This window comes from Cyclopterus lumpus, chromosome 6, assembly GCF_009769545.1.
Source record: "Cyclopterus lumpus isolate fCycLum1 chromosome 6, fCycLum1.pri, whole genome shotgun sequence".
Lineage (NCBI taxonomy): Eukaryota > Metazoa > Chordata > Actinopteri > Perciformes > Cyclopteridae > Cyclopterus > Cyclopterus lumpus.
Window position 1 is genome coordinate 9,131,300 of NC_046971.1, and position 27,778 is coordinate 9,159,077.

The window sequence follows — 27,778 nt, forward strand, 5'->3', positions numbered from 1 at the left end:
AACTGGTGAGGCCGGGGTCTCTCAGGCTCTGTCCTGACACACATGTTGAGTATGAGAGATAGAGACCTGGGGCGACAGGTGAGGAGCCAGTGGGAAGCAAAGCATGGTGCATGCGCAGCAAGTGCATGTGTGGGTATATAGTATGTGTGTGTGTGCACCTAGATGTGTTTATGGAGGAGGCTGGAGCTGAGCCTGGGCTGACAGAGGAGTGCTGGGAGGCAGTGAACTAATCACAGCAACAGCCTGGCTCTCGTTAGGAGGGCGAAACACTGAGAAGGTCACAAACTATTTTTGCTGCCAAAATATGGGTCAGATTGGATCAGATAACTTGTATGTTCACAGATAACTTGTATGTGATGTAAACAAAAATGGGCGAGGCAGTGGAGCATTCCTGTTCTTCTCTGAGGCTTTTAGAGGGTGTAAGACCAGATCCAAGCCGGGCTCTACAGGGAGAAACCGGCGGAACCACTAAGCTTTCTCATCTCACAGAGTCAGAGAGAGCACTTCCACTTTTTCTAATACTCTCTGCAAGGGAACTTTAAAAATGAATAGACCTCAGAGTGCAGCCTGGATGGTATGCACTTTGTGGAGAAGGCTTTGTAAAATCACTTTCTCGCAGTTTGCACACCAAACCCACAGATGCCCACACACTTGCAAGGTGCATGTGGAGGTATAGAGTATAAGGAGTTTTATATCACAACACAACAAAGACACATTTCAAAGTCAGCTTGCCTCTTTGTTAAAATGATGCAAACCCACTAGTGTTCACAGAAATGTGTCAAACGGAGCAGTCTTGTAGTCAAAGCTCTCTCTGTCTTTATTTCTCTCTCCTCTCTCATTCTCTCTGGCATGTAACCAACCTCTCTGCATGGCAGAAAATAACATTGCTCTTCTCAAGAGAGACCACACATGGGAGGAACAGCCTACGCCTGCTGCTCTCTCCTGCAGGATAAAAAAATAAAATAAAATAATAAAAACTGGCTAACATCTCACACAACACTTTGAAATCACTATCAGTCAGTCCAGCTCCCGCCTTTCCCTATATCTGCTCTCTTGGTCACCCTGGACCATTTTTAACATACAGTACATGTGGATGCAGCAAATACAGCGAAGAAAGGAAAAAGCACTCAAATGCTCAGCATGTGCATGCTCCCACAAAAAGCTAATATAAACACACGTGTGCACACACGCACGCACGCACACACACACACACACACACACACACACACACACACACACACCTTCACTCACCGACACAAATAGATGCACATATGCATGAGCATAGACACACATACTGAATAGCACATACAAATGTAAGCACACCTAGTGAAGCCGTGGGAGTTCAAAGAAGGGACAATATTTTCCAAGAGAGCTAGTGTGCATTTAGTTAACCAGTAATTCCCAGCAGCAGTGCTCCGGCAGGTCTACTGTACCATCCCACCTGAGACACAAGACCTGCACAGTTGGGATGTATGGCACACACTAATGCACTAGTCCAGAGTCTGCTGTGAGTTCACCTTAAATTAATAATGGATTGCGTTGTATTCTCTTTGAATTCATGAAAGTTGCGGATGCTTTTCGCCTCTAAAGAGGCTTGGTACATGGAAAGAAGATTCATAACTTGTGATGCATAATCACTCAAGCGTTCCTCTGGACTCTAAGAGCATCCAAATGTTTAGCCACCTGTTAGCAGCTTCAAGGCATTGTGAGGTTGGTGGGGGAGGACGCGCCGGGCAATGTGAGGGACAGAAGAGAGGCTCAGGCTGGGCGCAAAGGGTGGGAAAGCCCTGTGCTAGCAAAGCAGTGAGATTTACAGCAAGCCGACCCAGCCGATCACGAATCTGATCTAACACTGTGCCGCAGAGCACACAAATCACCTACCATACATAACCCAGCACCCGACAATTCATTTCATCTTCTGCACTAATGAATTCATCATCAGGAGGGATCTGCCTTTGGGTGCCTCAGCTGTGAGCAGAGAAGGAGTAATGGCTTAGATAAGTCATCATCATCATCATTATCAACATCATCACGGCCAGCACCACCTTGCCTCTGTTCAGCCCACAGATCCGGAGCAGTTTGGGACGGTGCAGTGTCCTTGACAGAGTTGCAACAGGCGAACTTTGGGGGAGTCCAAGGTTGGATGTCAGAGCAAATGTGTCACACTAGTGCATCTTCTATGTGAGAATCAGCATGATTGTGTGTATGTCAATGGAATTTGAATGTGTTGGGGTATGAGTGGATAAATCAGCGAGTGTGAGAGCAAGTGTGTACGTGCGTGTGTGTGTATGTGTGTATGTGTGTGTGTATGGGCGTGTGCATGAAGGAGTCTAAGCGGCGCAGTCAGGGAGCTGTCAGCAACGAGCCAAGGAGCAGGTTGATCACAGGGCTTCAGTGCGTTTGAAGTCTCCTAGGGACTGACAGCTTCTCTCCCCATGGGAACCCCTTCCCTCCTCCTAGCACCACCCTCTCTCTATAGAATTCCTCTTTATCCTCCATCTCTCCCTACACGGTATCTCCATCTCAGTTGTTCTCCTCATGCCATTGATGGAAGAGGCATGCGGAAGCACACTTGTTCTCCCCCGGGACTGTTATTGCTTCCAAAACAAGGCTTTGTTCAGCAGGAATCACACCTGTGAGTGTGTCTCTGTAAATACTGACACGATGAGCTGCCATCTCTCATAGTCTGACATTCTGACTGACATTCAATCTGGCTTAGTGGCAGGAGGGCACAGACAGCCGACCTTCAGCCTTGAGATGGATGAGTGTGCAGCAGGATTTGAATGCATAATTGTGCATGATGAGAAGGAAAGAGCGTTCATGATTGTGCCTTGCATTTCCATATGTTTCTAATTCTGCATGAGTCCTGTTAAATATGTGTATGATATGATTACACTTTTGGCGGCGCCCTCTCTGGCCCCTCCTCCACAGGTCAAGGTGCAGCAGGATTTCATCTCTGATCGTGCTGTGTGTTAGCATGAGCCCATCCGTCATGGGGACTGAGTGTCGGCTGGATGTCCCTGTCACTAAGCTGTCCATTTTGTCAGACAGCCAGATCCATCATATTGAAATGGGGACTGGTCTTGCTAGCAGAAGCCAAGCGCCCGCAAATACATACAAATATGCAAATTAACGACAAAATAAACATCACCCGGCAAACGAGCCATCCATCAATGACCAGTTTCTCAACGGCTCAGCATTGGCACGGCAACACCAATCAGCCACTCCGTCAGAGGGAGTGATGGAACGCCACCTTCTCATCTTCTCTCCCTCCTTCCCCCTCCTTATATCATTCACATACTGTCTCCCTTTCATTGGTCCCTCTTTGCCATTTTTCATTCACACTTTCTCCAATTTTCTCCTCTCACTCACCACTCACACGCGTTCCCTTAATCTCAAACACTTTGTTAGCCCATCCATTTCCCTCTCCTGTCTATTTTCAAAGCGCTCTCCTTTCTTCAAGTGCCTTTTCCTCATCATTGTAATTATAGAATATCTGGAGACGTTAAGAATGAATACTTGTCTTTGTGTTTGAATGGATAATGATGTGATGGGGAAACATGTTGCCATTAAGGGAGCCATACAAATCAGACCACATGTGACAATTCTTTCCATACAGGCCCAGGTCCAATACATCACCTCGTTATTGCTGTGCGACATATAACAGCAAGCTGTTGCAAAAAATCAAAATGACGACGACAATTTACAAAAGTCATTGTATTCATTGTAAAAAGTTTGAAATGTGTGCGAGTTCCTGACAGAAAGGCCAGAGGATGTAATGGAAAGAAAGAGCTCTTAATGGAATGAAAGTCAAAGGAGGGAAAAACACGAAGCAGAAGTTGGAATTCTCAAGCGAGAGAGACACACACACACACACACACACACACACAGACACACACACACACACTTCAATTTAAAGCATGTTGCAAAGGTCTCTGGTTGGCAATTAGGTTGTCAAGCTATGCTAGACGATATCACCGTGCACACTCTACCTCGCCCATTAACTGTATGTTGTGACTGAATGAATCCCACAATGACATGTTGAGTCTTTTCCTGCCAACTTTGAAACAGAATAAGTGTTGTGGCTGTGCCTCAGACAGACTGGTTCATCGGGCCCCTTAAGATCATATTTATAAAAAACACACTCAATTTACACTCCTGTGTTCTGTCTCTCTCAAGTGGGCCTGGCTCCCAAACATAACATTGTTTTTAGCTCCAGTTTGTCTGATTTTGCACTCGCCATAGCAAAGCAATTACAGCGTCATAAAGGTTTGTGGTTAGCCACACGGCGGCTAGTGGGGGATCCCCTGCCTTTAGGTAGTGGAGGACTGAGCCTTGGGCAACCGGAGCCACAACTCAGCCCAGAAGCCAAGGATATGGCAGTCCTCAGACGACACTGATTGCCACGCCAATTGCTCCATTACGTTTTGGTTGATTCGACAACGAGTGGGTGTCCTGGTGACGCAGTAAAAATGTATTTCCCTCAAAGCTTCACATTTTTATTACTAATAGTGTGAAGTGCATTGTTATTCAGAGGGAGTGGAAGCCAATAAATGCTCACTTCACTGTCTCCATGCCGTGGTGTGTGTGCGTGTGTGTGTCTGTGTGTGTGAGTGTGTACATGTGAAGGTATCCACATTAGTGCACGTGACAGACCAAAAACAGAAAACCAAAAAAGACAAAGAACGAGGAGGAACAGTGATAGAGCACATGCATTTGCATGCAGTGTGCACTGGTTTTCCGAAAAAGGCAATGAATGGTGACACTGAAGGCCACGGGGAATTGTCTCTTTGGAGGTGCAGTTGTCTAGTCTACAATAGCTCTGACCACACCAACCGCTCGACATCCCCACAGAGCATGTGCAAACACTAACCTCTCTGCCTCGTCAGAGCCCTGTCCTTACCTATTAACTGTCTTCATGTTTCTCTGTCAAACCACTTACGCTCAATATATTTCAGTTATTGTCTTTCTCACTCCTGACATAAACCCATCAGAAATTAAAGATCTACAAAATTAAAAGTCTTATTTCAAATCTCAAAAGGCATTCAGCAATCTTGATTTACCACTAGTCTTCTCCCCGTGTGCAGTGAGGTGAACTCCCCTGCTGAAGTTCATGTTGGTTTCTGCACTGACACATCTGTCATCCACATGTTACCCCAGCCAGGCGCTGCTCCAGCAGCTGGAGTGTGTGTATGGGTATCTCTTTATTGAACTCTGTGTGTATATGTCCATGTGTCGATGTGTCCCCTACATGCCTCCATTGAGGGGGATTAGAGCCACACCCTATGTAAGACCCTCTACACTAAACACTGGGCTTGTAAAACTCCCTTATGGAGTTACATGACCCTCTTGTCCTCACATATCCTTTTATGTGTCACAACACTAATGGACTTCAATCGGTGTCTCGTTCCATTGTTGTTCCACTGTATTATCTCCAAATCATTTTGCTTTGGCTCTCTTATGCACAGCATAACCAGGTTTCCATGAACTCATTAATGAATCTCTCTCTCTCTCTCTCTCTCTATCATTCTTCAGCCCTCCCAAGGCCAGAGACCCTTCTCTCCACCGATGTGACACCCTGCCATGAACTATGGTCAGCAGAACCAGCACGGCTGCGTCGGGTATCTCAAGGAAATATCATCTACCTTATAACAGAGAAATAAAGGAAAGGAAAAGTAAACGTGTACTTGAGACAGCAGTCCCACTAATGAATCACCCCACTGTTTTGCCTTTATGACAACCCTCAGTCTGTGAAGCACACTGGGAGAAGATGCAGCAGAATCAAAGCAGAGAGGCCCAGCGCAGAGAGCTCTTCAGCTGAGGACTAACGGAGTGACTGGTGCTGTGAAACCTGGACGGCGTGGCTGCTCAGCAGATTGCACATGCCGTAACGGAAGGCTTTGCAGACTTATTTAAAAACACAACATGCAGCAGCAGCTCACAGTAGAAAACTTTTCAAATTAATGAGAGTGTAAAGGTGATGCAATCCTTGCTTGGATGCCTCCCCAGTAAGCAGGGCTGCCAAGAGAGAGGAGCAGCTCTGGCCGGGGTGAAGTCAGCGTCTCAAGAACAGTGGACTTAGTCAGGATAAGTGAGCCCGCAGGGCAGCAGTTCTGGGCCAGTAGCCCCGCTCTCACAGGACTTCTTTATGGCTGCTCCATCACCCGAGAGAGCCCCCACCCCTGCACGCAGGGACGCCATCCAAATGCTCCATCAGAGTCTAAAAATACGCATTGTACGGTACTAGTCAAAACAATTTACGGTACAAATATAACTTTTGAGATAACACATGCGTGCAGATGATGCAAATACAATATGAAAAACTCTAACAATAGCACTAAATATTCCCCAATTCCCTAATTGTTTTTTTTAATTTTTTTATTCTTACTATTGAAATGATACAGAAAATAATCCAAATGGATTGCAACTTTTCTGCAGCTCAACATCTTACCAGCTGACCTGATGATCATTAATATTCTCTACTTTATTATTTGAGGTTTGGTTTTGTCTCTCAGAGGGCTCACATACTTTTGCTGATTTGTTCACCAATATCCTTTCCTTTCCCCATCTCATATTCAGTTTTCTGTTTTTCTTCACTCAAGCATCAATGAAAACACAACGAAACCCTGGTCACATCATACCCACTCCTCATTCATCTCGGCCTGTCACAACAGGAGAGGGGAAGTGGTCTTTTGCTCATTCTGGGAACAGATGTGGAGAACTGAGCTGGATCGTGCTACTACATAGTCCCAGCACTAAGGTACTATTAACATTATCGAAGAGTACGTTGTTTGTGTTAAAATGTAAAGCTCAGCATTTAATGAGAAATTTGTCATTTGTGTTGGCACAAAGAGCCTGGGTGGGGAAACAACTCTAAAACCCCTACAAGGGTATCTTATGAGGACTTACCAAAGCCAAAGGCCACTGGAGCAGGAATGGGAGCCGACTGGACTGGAGTGGAGGTGTAGAGGCCCGTCACCAGCAGACCATCAAAAGATACACTGGTAGAGATGGTTACTGAGGAGACAGAAAAAAGGAAGACATTTAACACATTCACTGTCAAGCTGCAGTGTTTCTGTTATTCCACATCCAGTCGGTTATATCGTAAAGCAATTGTTTAACACATGTAAATTCTGAAATATAATACATGATCATCACATCTTTTAGTGACCCTTTATTGATAACTCACAAGAGGACAGTGAGATAAACTGTAATTTATTGCTGATAAGGTGTCAGAAATCGCAAGTACTAAGTTATGTTCACACTTCGTTTACAAGCTACAGATAATTAGTTGGTGTGATGAACATTGGTGTGGACAGGAAGACTGGAAGTGAATACACACTACAGGTCCCTAACATCCTGCTGCTAATGAGCACAGAGCTCAGGTTTTAACAAATGGAAATGTAAAGCGACCATTTACCGGGAGGGCCCATGAGACCAAATGCCCTGCAGGAGAGGAGAGCGCACACATATGCAAGCAGGTGTTGAAGCAACAATGCCACACACACACGCACACACACGCACACGCACACACACACACAGTAGCCGGTTGAAGTGAGGTTTGAGTCACTTTTGGGTAATTGAACAAAAAACTATCCGAAACCTCAGTTTGTCTCACGGCCAACAGCTCAACAATGTAATCTAGCTCATCCTGAACAAATCACTGTGCTTTAATCAAAGCTCGTCCACATTGACAACCACATTAGAAGAGACCGGTGAGCTAATTGTCTGTAACCTTGATAGCCTTGTTGAGTCTCCATTAATCACAGGTCACCACAAACAGCAGCAGAGTGGAGAACTGCCAGAGGTCTATTATCCGGCTGTACAGATCTACAGCTTAGTGGATCCAGCAGCAAGTTCACTATTGATCTACCTGGTAAACAAAGGCCCTGAGTGACGGGACCACAGAGCCAGCTACATCGCTGGAGGACAAGAGCTCAGCCACTGGACTCCTTCCAGCCAGACAGATCAGAGCACTGGGGAACAGTCTGCGGCTCAAAGGAAAACACACTCCCACAAAAATACACTTTTACACTTTGAGGAAAACAATCCTTTCCAGTGGGTAAAGATAAAGGCATTGTTATTTCCTGACCCTGGAACCTCCACCCCCCACCCTGCTTCTGGGGGACAAAGTGAATGGGAAATGGGGGAGACACCCGCGGCGTTGGTGTGTTTTCCGTAAGAATAGCAACATGTCTGTTTGGTTTCAGGGCGTTCATTCTTCTGGGCTTGGTGTCTGGGCAGAGCAGACTCCTGTGTGGCCTTCCTGCCTGTCTGTCTCGGTGACTCCATTAACACGTCCACACACAAGGCGCCCAGCGTTTGTGTGTGTGTGTCTGTGTATATTGGATATGCTACACCTTGTCATAAGAGCACAGTTCAGCCCATCTCTCCCCTCCCATTTCTCCTCCATATCAAAGCCTCAATAATTCATCCAACTCTTGTTATTATATCCAGACATGTCTCCTTCTCCTTATGTGGTTTCTTAACCAGAAATCCAGCTATACAACTCTAATGCTGTATTTAACATGCTTGTTGTTGCTCGACAACAGTAAATTACATATTTGTTAAGACTGCTTTGTCTGAATATTTAAAAAATGCCCACTTAAGCCATATGATCCAAGCAAAATGAAACATGGTGAACAGGGTAAACAGGAGCTTAATAATATAAATTATTAATTATTTGCAAATATTTCTCTTTTGTATGAATGGCTCTATGTGAGCAACAAGTAATCTATCTGTATTTCTCGTGCTGTGTGCACTGCAATATTATTCCAGCATGAGCAGCATGTACAAGAAGCTGTATTGTGAGAAAGAGATATTTTCCTTGGCAACCAATATATTATCATATTCAATCCATGTTCCTCAGTGCACCTCTAACAACTGCATCACCAACAGAAGGCAGAGAAAATGTATTTCCATTCAAACAAGCAATTATCAGGCTCATGCTGAGCATACATGTGCTCCTTCTTTATGCTATTTGTGCTTTCCTGAATACATTACCTATTCAACAAATCCATTTCCAGAGTGTGGTGACCCAGGTTATCAGTGTTTACATGCTGTTGTATTGATCCAAGGCCATGGCATGATGCAGTAGTAATGGAGTAATGGACTGGATTTAATGTAGTAAGTTGGACCAGGCTTCACCAGCTCCCATAATCACAATACGCTCATTTCTGCATTTCCACTGACCTGCAAGGTTACACACACTCCATTACCCAGCGCAGACACTGGCATATGAGCTACACGCACACACACAAAATATATATTTTTCTGCCTCCACCATGCTATTTCTCTCTTTATTCACCGCTTACACCTCTCTCCCAGACTCTTTCCCTCTGCCTCACTCCCGTTTGAGGAATCATGCTAAAAATGCTCTCTCTTGCACCCCCCCCCCCCCCACCCCCCACACACACACACACACACACATCTACTCCCATCTCATGCATGTTCTGCTCCCTCGCAGCAGTGTGCCTGCACTCTTTTTGATGTGGGAGTTGAGGGGGGGAGACAAAGCTAAGGGCACAAGGTTACAATAAAAAAAACAAGAACCGGGGCGAAGCGGGAAGGAGAGAGTAGTAGTAGTGGAGTGGCCCACTGGAGAGCAGCGCTACCTGATCAATACAAATGCAAGATCTAAATTATTTAGACAGGCCTCTAACACCCTTCTCTCCCTTGCTTTCGGAACGCAACAGACGGATGAGCCAATCAGATAAGCTGAGATCAGATCCAATCACCTGTGGGGGTACCACACACACACACACACACACACACACACACACACACACACACACACACACACACACACACACACACACACACACACACACACACACACACACACACACACACACACAGATCTAAGAGAGGAGGCTGGCGGCCTTTGATGGTAGCCTTTAAAATTCTTGTCCATACTTTTCGGAGTACATGGCTGAGGGGATGAGAAGCCACGAGGAGGGAATGGGGTGGTGAACCTTATTACCAACGCTCTCATCCAACACATTAGCACGTTCTGTGTGTGTGAGCATGTGTGTAGTGTACACACACTGTGTGTGCACCTGTTTATAATGTGTTCATGTGCAAACACACCAGGAATTAGGCACAGTTCATCCAAACATCTGGATGGAATTTTAGGCTTTTTCAACCGTTAAGACTTTCAAGCGGACAATAGATCAACAGATACAAGGACATAAATGAAGGCCCCTTGAAAACAGGAGGCTTTTGCTGAAAGAAACTGCATGTGTCTCTAAAATAGGTATTTTGGATACAAAGCAGACTCTTCGGTTTATGAATCAAGTGCACACATGCACAAATGCACACAACTTTAATTGTATACTATAAGTATATTAACTCTGTCTATTTTGATTGCCAGGTTAGTATTGGGGGAGGGGTTTGGGTGGTGGCCGAGTAAAATGTGCAGTTTGCAGCTGTTTATATGTTGAGGAGCCAGAGCACTGACCTACAGGTACTCTTTGGTCCCTCCCTCCCACTTAAACTTCACATCTGGACATCAAAATGCTCCTGGACAAGTCCAGTTTCAGTAGTTGCAAGTTCACCTAGCTTAGACAAAAACATTCATTACACTGTATGCATAGCACTCACGCCCACATGCACACGCTCATACTTTATACTTGAACACACCACAGAGCACCTCCCTTGGCCCTCAGCCAACATGTAATATTGATGATGCGATGTGGTACGCCTCATTACAGACACACACAACCGTGCTCCTACTCAACTATTGATGGGCCTGGGGCTTTCTTCACTTCTCTGGATCCACCAGGAGTGATGTTAAGGCACAAAGTACCAACCCACCACACAAGCCCACAAAACACACACTCTTTGCTGACAAGTCTCTCAGAGCTTACAGTAAGCAGACAGAATATACACAGTGACGACTAATCAGAGATGGGGAATTAATCTTCTGTGACAATCTATTCAGCAAAAAAAATGGTTTTCCATCATATATTATTCCTAAACAAAAAAGCGGGATGCTACTTTGTTGTCCCCCAATCTCTTTTCATTTGTTCGATTGATATTTCAGCCAGTATTTCCAAACTTCTTATTACCAACTGGCAATCAAGATTCCTGCTATTACCAGAGTGGGTCACCTCATCCTGAATGCTGGAAAAGCATCATCAACATGAGACAAACAAGGTCCTATAGGAAGTTAGGGAATATATGTTTAAATTGTCATCAGATATGAGAGTACGGTTTTACACTAGTCCCAAAGAGGTATGCCGTTGCCTGTAGAAATTAATGCACGGAGGTACACGGAGAATCTGTTTCCCCCCCGTTTTTTTTCATAGTACGCACAGTGAGGGAGCAGCCATGATTGATTGATGGTTTTGTCCAATTCCTAGAACAGAAAGCAGGTTTATTAAACAGTGAAAATCAAGTGTTACACACTTTGTGCTCGGTCAGCAATCATATGAAAAATATGAAAAATAAGGCCCAGTGGTATCCTAAAAGCATTGGTAATGTCTCGCTTCAGGTACAGCAAAGCATGGTCGGCACTGTGGTTGGCAATGCTTAGCAGCATGAGCTCATTCTTAGAAAACAGCATGGCGAGGGACTAGGCTGGAGCTGGACAGGAAATCTGGGAGCTATGAGAGAAGACCTGATTCATGCCGCAGCAACTTGCATTTTAAGTCTCTGTATGGTTGGCATGGCCTGAACAGATCCTTTCTGCTCTTTGTGTACAAACACACCCACCAGTCTTCACCACACCCACATTCATAACCTTTACTTTACTAAAAACAAGTCTAAGAAAACATTTGGAAGACTGAAAAGACGTGGCTACTACACAAAGAGGTTCTGACAAGATTGGATTTGGTAGCACTCACTTCGCACTCACTTAAGCACTCAGACAAAAAAACGAGCCACATAGTTAGTCAAATTATTTATTTGAAATGTAAGACACTTCAAAAGAGATACAGAAAGTATTACCAATGAAATCCCCCCCTTTTTAAAAAAAAATCAAGTTAATTTATGAGGACACCCTATTTGTTTCCAAATGGATGGAGGTTTTCCTGGCTGGATAAAGATAGCCGACCATCTGACCCATATCCCACTGGCAGACACACACGTGCCCCCAGAGAGGACCAGGAAATGAAGACCAGACCATGGGGAAGCTATAGTTCCATCTGTTTCCGTGGCCATGCCAGTCTCGGGGTGCCACTTCACTCTGAGCTTCCTGAAATGGTTCAAACCACCAGTCACCTGAGCATGACACCTTGAAGAATAGGCCACTATTTCCTCCGAAATAGAAGGGAAAGACAGGCCCTTTAAAGTACAGGAAGATGCAGAGGAACTGCAAGTATGAATGTCTCTCTACAGTTTCAGAAGATTGTGTGGGAAGTGTGTTTCTGCACATATATGTGTCATGTGGTGTTCTAGTCAGGTCTTAGAGGCATCATTCCATTGCGTAACCTTCTGGCACAATCCTGGCCTGCTGGCACTGCCATCTGCTGCTGTGAAACACTAGATCACAGACAACCTATACGCCACTGAGCTTCTACAGGTCTGCTTAACTGCAACATCCCTAACATATTTTGAATGAAAGCAATTCATCCCCGGGGACCAGTTTACAGGTCCTTTCATGATCACTGCCAGAGATTACAATGCGCAGCCTATTCTTGTTCTTGGTCCAATTTGATGAGGTGCTCCTCCGTTTTGTGCCTAACTTGGCTTCACCCCTGCAACAGCAGTGGAGAAAAACAGGAGTGAAGAGGCAGTTCTGTCACAAACATTCTGTTCCTCACACATACTCTGCTTCAGAATCACACTTCATTGTGCCGCTCTCATGCCATGCAATGTATCCGTGTGTCTGTTTACATTCATATGAGCGCGAGTGTCACATGCTTGAGCACAAACAAGCACAGGTGTTTAAATTATTCTCCACAAAAAGCCAAAGTCTCCAGAGTATTTTAGTTCTTATGCTTTGCTGAAATTGTCTTTCCTTTCGTTATGATTTCTGGGTAATAGCACCATTCGCATTCATATTGGCAAGTAATCTAACAGTTAGATTATTCTGCACACGGTCTTAGTGATGTGCCAAAAGGTCGAAATTTGATTTACATGGAAGGTCCCACCCCATTAAGAAGGCACATCCACTAATCGACAAGGCCTAATCAGTTACGACAGAACATTTCTTCATAGTTTCTAACTGAACACTGCATGTTCAGAAGAAGGCCATCCCGTTGGGACATCTCAAAGGCTATTCTCTTTACCTGTGAGTGGCTTTGATAGAAAATCATCTCTCTGGGCTTTTAACATTATTCATGGTTCATTGTACAGAAGCCTCAAACAGCATGCAGAGCCCATCATAGTACTGATCTCTGCTAGAGACTCTAAAATGGGTTTTGATAATCTACAGTTCTGTTATATGGACCATGTCTTCATCAATCTTGATAGAATGAGAGGAGAAAGGGTAAGGATATCTAATGTACATGTAAGACAACTGGATAAGAAAAGAGCCGAGGCCCAGAGCAGCTAGCAACAGCATCCTGCATAATTACTCATTTAAGACATCTTATAAAGCATTAGGTTAACAGAGCAGTCGGCATAGAGGGAATATCATTCAGAATAAGATGCATAATTGGTGGTTGCTGTAAAGGGTTACATTGTAATAAGGTTCAGGAACACCATGATTCTTTCCCTCTGTCGCGTGGTGACTGCCAGGACTGGAGAGAGAGCTGTCCCTCTGATCAACACCATGTGTTCTGTAGACAGAGAAAAGGCTTCAGCCATCCAGCCCTGACAAGCAAAGCATCTTCCTTTACTTGTCCGAGCCATACTGAACCCACTAACACACAATGAATAGCCAAGGTGTTCAACATGAGAATACAAACTATTTTATTCTAAACGCAGGTTACAGAGGAAAGCCGATGTCTACGGCTTTGCCTGCCGAGACAAAATCAAAGGAATGTTGGAAAACACTGGAAGCCCAGTCAGCCTTAAAAACTGGGGTAAGACCCAAACCACAATTCCTTACACAGGGCAGAGATGCACAACACACACACAAACACTATATATATATATATATATATATATATATATATATATATATATATATATATGTGTGTGTTGTTGTTGTTGGCTAGCTCATTAACACTAAACACATCTAATCACATGTGTTAAGAGACATGTCAACGTCACATGCAATTGCACCGAAATACACACTCAAACAGAGCCAATCACACTGAGCCAACCAGGAGGCCAGCTGTGAAAGTACAAACAGAAAAAATTCAGACATTGGTCATGGACCGACACTGTTGCATAACTCTCTTTCCGTCTCACCTGCTCCATTGGGAGCTGTTCTGATAGGAAACAGGAAGTTTGAGGGCCAAGTTGTCAATGACAGCCTATATAACACCACTGGCTGCTATGTCCCTCTCAGGGACACCCGGCTACTTAGCCTAAGTGACCTTCACCCCCTTCTCACAGCTGGTCTGTCCCCCACCTCCCCCTCCAAACTGCTTCACAACTGAGCGAGCCATGACCGGAAGGCATCTGTCAAAGCAGGGCCTTGAGACTTTGGACAAAACCTTGAGAAGGCCACAGACATTGAGGGACAGAACATCATGTCAACAAAAGTGACACTGCCGGCCACAGAAGTCGTATCTTTTGAAGAACCATTTGAATTAAAAGAAGTAGTTCTTTACATGGCAAATGGAGAGGGGATCTTAGTTAACCAAAGCCAGCCTGTCCTGATTGTTGGAGGTCTCCAGCACAATTATTTTAAAGAATCAAAAAGCACCGAATGTTTTGGAAACCTCATATACTGCAGTATTTATCAGAGTATCCAGTGTGTATGCTGATACATCAATAATGTGATGGAGGGAAGCGAGAAAATTTGATAAGAAAAGTTTGATTTCTTTGCGTTTTTAATTCTTTGACCTTTAGTGAAACAAGTATCTCAATCTCCATCATTTAATGAATTCCATTACATGTCAAAAGCACAACAGTCTATAAGTCTTTAATCACTTACCAAGGGGCACCAAACTTTACAAATGTCAATATCTTGGACCTACTCAGTCATGTTTCTTTAAATCACATATAGTGCTTCTATTGAATGAGTTCCAACAAAGATCAAATATCCTTAAAAAGTTAATACTTTATTTTCATATTTTACTTTTTTTTTACGTTTTTGATGAATTTCCACCTCTTTATTTCAAACATTGCATATTCCAGGCTCACTAAGGTTTATGAGATTAAAGAGAATAAGTGAGTAAGTTAGCACCAGGTGCCTCATCGTAGTCGTCCTCATGGGCTGACACTTCAAACTGCAGTTTTTATCAGAGTATCAATCTGGATTTTTGAACTGTTTCAACCTTGTGAATAGTAAAAGACATGGTGCTCATTTTATGTTGGCAAAGATTGTTAGTGATCCAAAAACAATTTAGTTTTTCTTACATGCATTGTGCATGGCTTTTCAACAAATCAGACACAAAATCAGTCTGCAAATAAGCCCATCTACCTGTGACATCGTAACATCGGAGTTTGGAACGCCTCCTGCCCAGAAACAGAGAGCTGCTCAGCCTATTAGCGCTTACTACTGTACACACATGCATATGTGCACATACACACAGCACAAAGGCAGGCTCAAGCTGCCGACAGTATTACAGACTGACAGCAGTAACATGTTCCCACTATCACAGATATAATAGCTCTAATATGAATAATGGAAGTGTCACTTTATACAGGAGTTTACTTTACATCCCCACTCCTTTCGTCCTTCTCAGCATCTCTTCCACACCCTCTTTACTCTCTACTTCCTGCTTAGACAATGTTTTTTATCATTAAAGCACTTCTGTGTATCTGCATGGTTAGGGGACAATATACTATAAAGTGACCCATTATATACTGTATATAACATAAAAAACAGGTACAATGTAATGTATTACATCATCATAAATTGTTTCAATAAATCAACTTTTAAACAAATGTAAAATAACCCTAAACCTTTATAGATTAAAGAGCCATGGATTATGCCATTTGGCCCCATTTAGTTTTCCACAGAGAAGAACAGGTCTCTCATTGATCCTCCCAAATACACAATTGCACACAGATGTAGTTGAAAGACAACATGATAATTGTTATTCAGCAAATACATTTCAGTCCTTAATCTTCAAGCAATTTAGAGTTTGGCAAATTCTTTGAAAGGTCTGAAAGACGTCCTGGGAGTTGGAAAGGAAGGCAGGATATTGTGCCTCACTATTTTGCTCTCCGCTCCCTGCTCTTTCTTGGCGTGAAAATTACAGATTATGGCCAACTAAGTGAAAAAGTACTGACATTAGTCAAAGTCTGACATGCCTTCATAGCTTTTGGGTATGAATGTTTGGGTGGAAGGAAAGTGACACAGTGGTGTGGAGGGGGGGCTTTATAGAGCAGAGGGGAAAGATTGATTTCTAATTAACAAGCTGGTTGCAGTAATGAAAAACGTGATGGTCTCCACTGGCAGTGGATCAATGGGGAGCATTTCCCTTGACATCCAGTCTTAATCACACCAGCTCAGCTTGGTAAGAATGCACTCATTGCTGTAATTAACACTGTCACGCTCCCTCCATCACCCATCTCTCATCCCCACCTCTTTTCTGTCTTAACCTCTACCTCAGACCTCTGCATCCACTCGATAGCCAGGCCCACTCCCTGACTATCACTCTGTATCGTCTGCTGTCAAGACAAAGTGATATGTGCACTTAACAAAACTATGTTGAGTCATTGTGCTGTTCTAGCTGAGAGACAGGAAAATGCTGAAGAGAGAGACGCTGTCCTTTAAGTTGGATGTACGCAGTCAGACTCCCTTGAGTATAGTGAGGCACAACGGTGAAGTCTTTTTCTGAATTCCAGTTGCCGATCACTCCTTGACATGCAATCAAACACCTCGCCCACTGAGGTGTAAGACATGCTGCTCCTCTGGGTACGACTTGGTAGAAACAGACTTTTTAACATTATTATTGATGACATGTGAAAGGTAACAATAAGCTCGCCTTTCAAATATATTTCTGATAAAGCCTCAAAAGCAAGATAAATGTACTAATCTTTATTTTACTGGGAGAATCTCGGTGGACGTTCTAATCCTGAGTCAGAGCTCACTGGTGTCACGCAGACCTGTCGGGGCTAGAGGTTTGACATGTGGGATTTCACTACAGAGCATTAGAGGAATGAAGTATTTCCAGGGGCCCTGTTAACACTAACCCCCTCACCCATGCTGTCACTTTAGGCAGCAATATGAGCGAGCTTGTGCATGTGTGCGGATGTGTAATCTGCCTCTGCCAGCCTGCCGTGTCTCTGTGGGCAGACTGGGCCTGGTTGTTTGAAGGAGGCTGGAGCTGAATGGGGGGTAGAGCTGGGGCTAATCCGCCCAAGCCACGCCACGTGTGCCCAGCACCCAGCCAGTTGCACCACGCTGCCTCCTCTGTAGTGGGTCCATTGGAGCGCTACAAGGCCCTCTGAATGCTATCAGCACAGACGACACACTGCCCCCCAAGCAGGGATTAAAGCTCTCTCAATGAAGCCGCCAGGAGGAGGATCCAGAGCAAGAGGAGGAGAAGAAGGAGGAGGAGGTACACCACCCTCCAACAGGAGCTCCATTCTCTAAAAGGAAGAGGCCATAGGCAAAGCTGACACGCTAATCAACAGCGGCTGGGAAACCACCCCATGAGAACAACACGTCCAGCACGAAGGATGGGGAGGAGGGAAGAAAGGTTTAAAAAGGATCCATCACTTTTCAAAATCCGGCTTAGAGCCACTTGGTACTCCTTAAGGAGAATGAACACTGGTCCATTGTTATGAGGTAGATTGGGATGGGGACATTAGCATGAGTTGGCATAGACACACGCAGCTCTGAATGTTAGATGAGGACCTGGTATTTGGGCTTTCTGTGATAATCAAAAACAACAACAACCTTTGTAATTATGTTTAAAACCTGTTTGTAAGTTGAAAGTAAACATCAAAGGGGCAAAGGAAAAGAGGGGGGAACTGTAATGTGCCAATAAAAAATAACGGAGTAGAACGGTGCTTCCCTTGTGTTTTCGATTGGAAAACTTAGGCAGTAAATACACTGTGGTTGGGATTCATCCTCACACCCTCAGGGTCTAGAGCATGTTGTGTGGGCTTTGTGAGCTGGGGTTGTTTCTCACTGTGCTGTACCATAGGGACTGATACAGAATTCCTCATCAAACTCAATCTTCAGCAACAACAGGAATGTGAATGAGTAACCAACAACATGCTACCAAAAGCTGTGTGCTTCAGGGGTGGAAAAACTAATAATGCCACCATATTTTGAGCGATGTGCATGTTGCTGAAGTTTTGCCAGGATTGGAATCTTTGTTGGTGCTGTCGAAAACCTAAACCTCCAGACACAAGGCAAACACAGCAAGCAAGTACATAGGACAGCAGGAGCCTAGCATCTGCACACCCCAGCTTGTATTATCAACAGAGGCACTCCAAATCACGCATACCCCCAAAAAGGCAGGCACACACTCCAACATCCTGAAAATACTTACGCCCACTCGTCTGCCCACTCATAAAACTTACTGAAAACACAGCTCACAATTGCTTGTTAAGAGCTTTCTTGTTTTGGCTGAAATATGAATCCGCTAAGGAAATTGAAAATAAAAAATGCAAGCTCTCATTGCCGCTTGCCCAGATAAGACTGGCACAGGCTCATACCTCTGCCTGGCAGGGATCCACTCACTGCCTTCATTTTTAGCTCTTTCCACCACACCTGGCACCATGCAGGCATCACTCTGGCACCAGCCTGGCAAAGGCTAACATTGTCACTGTTATCCGAGGTGATTCTCCATTCTCTGATGCAGCAAATCAATTTTCCACAAATGTAGCGCATAGGTGACATCTGGGCCATCTCAACTATCTCGGCTTCAAATTCTCCAGAGCTGCTGCTGCGGCTCACTGCCTCTTTATGAGGAAATACAAAAGGCAGAGACACATCACACGAGTGCGTGCAACCCTGCAAGTTTTCTGTATTATCATTACAATGTCATGGGTTGATGCAGTATTGTATAATAGCTAGAGCATGTTCCTGTGACACAGCCACTTAGCCCCTGACAGGAGCAAAATAGGAATCTCCTGTTCATGTAATCATGTCGTATTCTGTTGTAACATCGACACAAAGAATTGCAATAGCCCGCTGATTATGACATTTGTGTTTAGGCAGCGTAACATCTGACCTGTCTCTATGTCATGATGGATCACCCACTAAGAGCCGAGTGCAGTGTGCATGGCCAAGCATGCATTTGTGACAAAGAGAATATTCCCAATGAATATCCATTCTCATTTCTCGCCCATCTGCTCCTTCTTATAAAGAGGAAACTGGCATATCTCGCTAGATACAATGCTCTTTAAATGGTCCATCATTCAATGTCCACAAAGACAGAACACCCAAACACACCCAGCAAGCCCTTACAAACAGTAATACACTTGACACACTTCCCTCTACTCAGTGAAGTGACCTATTCAGCCACAGCAGCAGGAGGCAGAGAGGCTGAAGAGCTGGACAGCTAATGAATGCACAGGTTTGGACCACTTGAGAGTGCTCGTGCTATCTGCGAGTTGCCTTTCCTTTGCTCACAAGAGATACATATTAAACCATACCCTGTATTCCTCATTCTTTTTCAGTGTCCCTATTCCCCTAAACTGGATGAAAACTAGGCCAGTCTTTTGATGGTTCACTGACCAATGCTTGCTGCACCTGAAGAAAAACTCAAGAGTTTCCTTGGTCCTTTAAATAGATAAATATTAAATGCTACAGTTAAGCTGAACAGATACATAAGGAGAACTAGATTGGTGGACGGGAAAAGTCGGGACACCGGCCAAATCTAATCACTGGGTAGGACCAGAGCTCCAAGCAATGCAGCACTGACAAGAAGCGGTCAGAGGTCAGAAAGCAGACCCGTAACGGTCGCCTTTCGAGGTTAAGTGCTGCAGAAGGCGATGATGACATCCGACGGGCTGCTGAAGTCACAGCAGATTGATGCCATTTTAGTATTCAATCTACGACTCGACTGCCCTTCCATGGAGTCTCACTGTGGCGTTGCTGATGTGACCCTGTATGGAGAGATAATACCCGCTTTCCTCCAGCCTTACCGGGGCCTCGAGTCTGTGACCTTCAATTTGACATGACTGACTTGTTGTTCTACAGACATCGTTCAACAGCACACTCATAACATTTTTTTTTTTTAAATCTCGCCCAACAAGTAATCAACTTTACAGATGCTCTCTTTCCCATTGCAAGGCACATTGAGTTGTTTCTGGTGGTTGGCAGGAGAGCAGCTGAAGTCATTTGCGATGTCTAATCTGATGTTATCGTGGGAAGAGCTGATGGCATTTGGTGGGGATGAATTTATCTCCAAGTTCCCATTAAGAATGTCATTTAGTGGCACCGTCCAAATCTCCTTGAAATGTTGATTGTTTCTCGGGCCTCTTCAATCATTTGCACATGAAGAGGTCCATGGAACCGGGACTGCTGTAGACCATTGACAGATTAGCAATGTCCATTTCAGCTTGTACTTTTAACTAGTTCTCTGAGCAGCTCTCTTGTTCTACCCTCGGTCCTTTTCCCTCGCACCACCTCTTCTCCTCCTGTTGTTCTATTGTGGCACTGTGGTCGGGACACACCGTTGAAGCTTTCAACAGTGTGACTATGATGAGAGGGAGAGCCACGCTGCTTACCTGAACCTTCATGCCTCAGCAGGGTCTTGTGTGAGTGGCTCATTCAGTGCTTTACACTGACGTCAATAACCCTGCATATAGTAACACACACGTAAAAACCTCTATATGCAAATATGAATACTGCCAACATTAGCACTCACTTAAGCTTTTCACCAGACAGAAGACGTGGTGCTATAAAAACAAACATGCAGTGTACTTTAAACCACCGTCATAATAATCCCAACAGTAGCTTTAATCACAAGTGTGCCACGCATCACGACAAACTTGGATCAAATAGACAGAACTTTTTTTTTTCAAATTCCTCGACACACAAAAGGCACTCAATCGACCTCACTGGCCCAATTTCTGCATGTGCACCTCCATTTCTCCATCTATTCTCCACGGACAATGCGCTGCCATTCCATTCCTTCACCAATCTTTTCTATTGTGCTTTCTAATCATACTGCAGAACCCCGTAGATTGGTGTCCCCTCTGCTCATTGTGCTTTCCTGGAAAGGCCATGTTTTCTGATACTAAAACCGTCTAAATTCCTCTTTGGAGGAATTTTGTCTCTTCCTGTTTTCCCACTGCTGCTTCACCCTCGCTTCTTGAACACCGCCGTTCATCTGTAGAAATGAACATGTAACGTTTCCAAAGAAGAGGGACCGGAAACATCAGGAGTGAAAAACAGCACTCTGATTGACTGTTTGGAAACAGAGCTTTGGGGTTTGTGTTCCTATAAACACGCGGCTGCTGTATGGAGAACGTCTCACATTCCCACAGCGCTCAAAAGAGGTCAAAGACAACATTTATGAAGCACTTTGACATTATTGAAATAAAGGACTGCGTCCTGAGTGTAGAAAAAGTGGTTCAAAAGAGTTGTTTGATTATTTAGAGGACAGACTCAAATCCCAGTGTGACCTTAGTTCATTTTTTCTCTCCTCCGAACGATAAGGCTGAGTGTGTGAGTGTGTGTGTATGTGTGTGTGCGTGTGTGTGTGTGACACTTGGTCTGCATTCGTCTGGTACGAGGATTGACCCGAGAGTCTGAATGGCACACAAATCTTTTCATTTCCCCTCGTTCGGTTTCCCGGCAGTTCAGAGTGTCTCTACAGTATTTCTGTTTCCATTTTGTCCACTACGACCCTGCACATACACCCACCCTCTCACACATTTTACATAGAGAGTAGAGCAACCTCTCTTGGCCATTTCATTCTGATAGCTAAACACAGTAATCTCGTCTACAACACACACACACACACACACACACACTTACACACACACACACACAAACATAGAGTGCGCTGCCCACACATGGTCTTATCACTCAAAAGCAACAGAGAAGCGAGAGGCAGTGAGGTCAGGTCAGAAACCCAATTACTGTACAACAATTCTGCCACACAGAATCTTCCACTGGCTCGGCACCGAATACTGAGGTGGGTCTCGGAGACACTTACTCTCCTTTGCGCTCTTTCTTCAGTTTTCTTTTCTCCAGCCGTTCAACATCCTAATGGCCAGCATCTCTAATGCCTTTCCGCCCACCATTTCCACATGCAGCTCTTTCAGTGGTTAGATCACACGTTGCTTTTAGAAGATTAAACCAAATGTAATCCAAAACTAAAGCCCAGAGAGCACAGAGAAAACCATGCAGAAGAAGCATCGGCAAAAAATGGCACAAACACTTCCTTTGCCTTTTCCTTCACACCACCAGAATATGTGATTTACTGTTTCTTTCTATCTTTTCTCTCATTCTGCTCTCAGCAGGCGGAGCAGGCAGATACATGTTCACTCTCAATCTAACACCTGTACATGTATATATAGCCCTGAACAAACTCCCAATTCTTGCCACAATGAGCCTGGCAGTGACTGTGGTAAAAACATCTAAAGACGGATATAATCATGAAGGTTTGAAAAGATAAAAGAGGTGGAGAAGAGAGACAGGGACTGGGATTGCTCCTGATTGCACAATAAGCACACAGGCAGCCACGTTTTCACTTGCTCACTTGCCATTCATCCTTCAATCTCCATACAAACTCTTTCAAAACCCTGGAAATGTAACAATGAGGTGCCATCATGTGCCAAAACATGGGACGGGGTAAAAAAGTGAGCAGCTTGGAACCCTGTCATTTTTCTGTGCAAGCCCCGCTGCTGGTATCTTATCGGCTCAATCCTCTCATCGTCATTTAAATCTCCCCCAACTCCATCCGATTCCAGCCGTGGCCCTATTTAAATCTTTCCCTCCTCCCAGTCCACCACATTTCTAATGCTAATTATTTAAACCTCTCCATGCGCTCTATCCCATCCACCAGCTAGTTATTCAAATCTCTCCCCACCCGCTCTCCCCACAAGCCCAGTTAAAAGGTGCTTGACTGAAGGGTTGATCCGGGCTGTTATTTTCAGACAGAGGATAATACTGCTTCTTCCAGACTTCTCTCCTTTCCGGCTCTGTTTTCCTGGCCTTCTCATGTCCTTTTCTTTCTATATACAATTATACAAACTCTGCTGCACAGATCGTTTTTTTGGAAATTAAGAGGTTTATTTGCCATGATAATGGATTTGTTAACAATGCAAGTACATTGTATTGCATTGTATCCACTGCCATATCAAATTAGTAATGAACAAAATTAAATTAAAAAAAGTCAAGGTTAGGAAAAGATATACACACAATATGTGGATATTTAGGAAGTTAGATCTAATCAGTAGTATATACAATATATATATATATTTAACTCTTAGTGAAGAAGATAGCTGCATGGGAATCTGACCTCCGAGTCTGTGGTGGCCTGTGCGGGTCACTGTCCCCAGTGTTAAGTGAGTGGCGAGTGTGAGTGACTGAGCAATGATGACACAGTCTGGGAGGTCAGAGGGGATCATTTTTCCAGGACCAGATGCCAGCACATCAGTGTGGGAAAGGGACATTAATCTCTGTCCCTTCTTACACGCTACGCCTGCTTTACTAATTTCTAAGTCTTTATTTCAGAGCTTTCTATGGTGCTCGTTTGTCCATTCGCACTCACCGTTTTCCCACTATCACTTTCTCTCTCTCTCTTTCTCTCTCATTCAGTTGAAGGGATCTCGCTGTTAGTCTTGTGGAGAAGCCACCTACACATGGAGCATCAGGATCACAGCTCAGTTCACGGCACTGAACAGGAGTCCCACTCAGCGTCACTACTTATTACAGTTACATAAACGCTTCAAACTACAGCCCCCCCACACAAACTGCACCCTCCCAACTGCACACACCACAGCGGTTCCTCATGTGTGACGCAAAACAATGTACTGTACTCGCGAATTCTTGATCATGAATTACTTCACATTAGTTCAGGAATTATAGAAATGTTAGCACATTTCAGCAATGTCTATTCACCAAGAAAATATCTATAATTTTAAAGTGAATTTCTTTCACAAGAGGAAAACTATTTCCATTAATACAAAATGCATTTATTATCACAACCAGATCAATTGAACACATTCCTTCTGGCTGTGATTCAACACTGATAATAACAAATTCCTAAAACAATAGATCCCATTCTCGTCAACATGCAGCGAAAAGAAAGTGGACGCCGAGGGGTGTGTGCTCACCTTGGTACTCCTGTCCAGGGGTGTAGGCGATGGGGTTGCCCATAATTTCGAGGGTGAGTAGCACCTCTCCCCCACCTTCTGCCACCCCGGTTCCCTCCAGCTCCCCATGGTGGGTGCACAGGAAGAAGAAGGGGTTGAAACGGGGGTAGAAGCTTGCAGGGGGCGCCCCGAAATCCATGCTGCTCCCCAAGACTAGGGCCAGCAGGGCACAGCCTAAGGCACCCCCGAGAGAGGCCCGCGCCATGGCCATCTGCCCTCACCAAGCGAGGGACTGAGAGTGGTGACGGTGGGTGGAGAGTGGAGGAGAGTGATGAGTGGGAGTGAGGAAGGCACAGGTAGAGTTCCAGAGGACAGCTTTTGGAGTCCAAAGTCAGAAGTCCAAAAGTACGTGCGTGAGAATAAGTGCGTCTGTGTGTGTTTGTATGTGCAATATTTATGTGCGTGAGTGTGTGGGCTTGGCCGTCAGGAAAACTGTCCAGCTCTGTTCTTCTGCTTCCTCTCCCTGTCCTACCTTCACTCTCGGGGAGTTCAGAGCTTCGCTTGTGCTGTCCTGCTCCGGCGTTTAAATACCTCACCCCCTCCCTCTGTTTCCCTCTCTCCTCCCACCCTCCCTCCCTCTCTCTGTCTCTCTTTCGCTCTAACACCAGCTCCACACGTGCTGTATGCGCTGTACGAGACGGCCTCCCTCCTCTCTCTCATCCAGCTCTTCTCTCCTCCCTCTTCTTGGCCATCACTCTGCCTTTTTTCCTTAATCTTTTCCTCCCCCCTCTCTTCTCTCCTTCTCTTTACCTCTCACTAAACCACTGTGTTATTCCACATTACACTCCTGTATCCCTCTCCTCAGACCTTGTCTGTCTTATCTCTATGAATCTGTTAGTTTCTTCATCCCTAACCAGCTCACTGACATATCCCTTTCACTCTCCTCTCTTTCCTTTGTCTTTTTGCCCGTCCACCAGACTGTCTCCTCCTCTCCCACCCACTATCACACCTCCTTTCTCCCTCCCTCTTCCGCTCTCTTCACCTCCCTCTTCTTTCTTGTGTCCCTCTGCTGCTCTCCCATTTAGTCCCCCTCCCCTCTTTTAATCTCCCTCTTTTTCCAACCCTGTATCTCACTCTCTCCTCTCCTCTTCAGCAGCACTCAGATTTGTTTTTCTTCGTCTCTACTGTTGCTGTTTTCATGGGTTTTCCATCAGAATCTTCTTTTCCACGGGATTCTCCAACTTTTTTCTCCCTGTCAGAGCAGCATGTGCTCTAGATCAACCCACCACTACAGTGCAGACACCAGGCATAATGCTGCTCCCTCTCCCCCACCAGCCTCTGCTCCAGCTCAACAAATGATGGATAAGTATATCTCTCTAACACCTAGTACACACACCCACTTCTCGCTCTCTCCTATCCAGGAATAAATACAAACAACATAAACCTGCACTGCTTACACTTTTCAGCCATACATTTCCTTCATGTCTCTCTCTCATCCCTCTCTTGCTCCGTGTGTAAATGATACACAATGCCACCCCCCCCATCGAATATTCTCTCAGCAGACAAAGTCTGCTGTATAATGTGGTTCTGCAGAGAAAACCACATTAAATAAATTATTACGGTAGAGGGGGGAACTTAAAGAACTTGCTGTTAACACCACTGAGCATCTCCTCTGGCGTTTCTCTTTAGCTGCCTGCTGGGTTTGTGTGGTTAAGTGCCTATTACAGACATAAACACTCCCAAGCCAGCAAGCTGCACACACACTCACAGCCACTTCACGTCCAAACAGCCTGACTGACCCACAGCAGGAGCACAAAGCCAGGCCGGCATGGCCAGATGCTCTCAGTCTAAAACCTTGAATCTCTCTCATACACACACCTATACCCACACACACACACACACACACACACACACACACACACACACACACACACACACACACACACACGTCCATATGCACATTCATGGATGAACATGAAGATACACGCAGGAGCTAAATGTATGTGTATACCATATACTGTATACTGTCCATTACTTCTTCCTCTCTGTATTTAGTATGAATTATATTTTTCTCAAGCACAGTCACCTGCCAGGCCAGCTGCTGCACCCAGACCAGCTCAAATCAGCATGTGTACACATAGCAGTCCACACATCCAGCAATGCTGGAGAAAAAGGCAAACTTTATGCAATTTTAAAGCGCTTTGTGGATTTGTTTTATGGTGGTCAGTCTGATTTATATGAACCTACAAAGCCAGAAAAGTCAGAACACCCTACACCACCTAGAAATTCTTCTAATACAGTTACTTAGTGTCTGATTTTGAAGAAAATTAGAGCTTGGCCATCTCTATTCTGCTGGTCTGAAGAAAAGAAAAAGCTTTAACTTTCTCCAATAAATGCCTGCTGAGTGCTCTCTTCAACATATTTAGTCTTTCATAATTCTGTCTCCACTGAGTAAACACATTATGCCTGATGAGATCATGTGTTTGAGTTTGAGTTTTTCATCAACAATTCTCCTCCAAAACATAAAAACCTTAAAGAACTAAGTCATCAGTTGCTCAAATGGAGTCCAGGGTAATACTGTGACCAGACCCCTGCTGCTTCTGTTGCCCATGGGACAACACAACACCAGAGCGTGGGATAAAGTGATGTGAAAGCGTGACCGGGGCTTCACAAGGACCAGGTGTGTTATACTGTTAGTTTTAGTATGCTGATTTCAGACAATGTCAACGTGTGCACTATATATAGCATTGTGAGAAAAGAACTGCAGAAGAAAGTACAGCAAAGAAACAGCGTAAGATCCAACTGTCCACAGTAACTTTTCAGAAACACTGAGGCTCCCCAGTTGCTCTCCGAGGTCAGCTCGGTGGACTATTCTGCTGAGACTGGAGAGTGAGGTCAGAGGTTATCGCAGTCCTTCTCTGTTGTTCTTCTAAACCAGTCCACAGCCACCCTCTAGCTCCTCAATGCCTTAATTAAACACTTTTAATTAATCTAACTTCATTAACTCACCGGTGAGGCTTCTTAAAGAGCTTAAGTCCTTACAGTATGTGCCGCTTTAATAGCATTCTGCTCTGTGAATGTAGCCAGATTGTAGTTTAAGTGTTCCTTTTTCATCCAGTAAGAGACGTTTTTTGAGAGAAGGCTGCTAAGACACTAGGGGGGACTTGTTTCAGGGTGGCAAATGTAAAATATGTGATGTTGTGTCTTAGATGGTCCCAACATGTCTAGTTAGGGTCCACTGACAGTGTTCACAAAACCTCCAGATAGGTAACAGAGTTCCAAAGACAGACAGGCTATTATAAATACAATCATAAGATAGTCCTTATAATATACTATTTGAGAACTCATTAGCCAGGTCTCCATCTAACTGTAGCACAAATTGTGATTTGAATTAGCAAAAAATGTGCATGTTACCATCCACTACTGTTCTATTAGTACCTGGTTCATGAAGATCAACACTATGTCTCCCCAATTCTCCAATCAGGTGCCATTCAAACATTGCTGAGAAAGAGGGAGCATATGATGTAATTAAAAGAGTGAC

General features: G+C 44.5%; 1 protein-coding gene across 1 annotated transcript in view; it reads right to left on the bottom strand.

Annotated features, from left to right (window-relative positions):
* Window positions 1–24,502, bottom strand: part of reln (reelin) — an 87,036-nt gene extending 62,534 nt beyond the window's left edge. The window contains exons 1-3 of the mRNA XM_034534563.1: window positions 24,259–24,502; window positions 18,679–18,924; window positions 6,910–7,017 (exon numbers count right to left, since the gene is read on the bottom strand). Of these exons, the coding sequence (XP_034390454.1) occupies window positions 6,910–7,017; window positions 18,679–18,924; window positions 24,259–24,502 (598 nt within the window). The remainder of the gene's footprint in view (window positions 1–6,909; window positions 7,018–18,678; window positions 18,925–24,258) is intronic.
* Window positions 24,503–27,778: the final 3,276 nt, after the last annotated feature.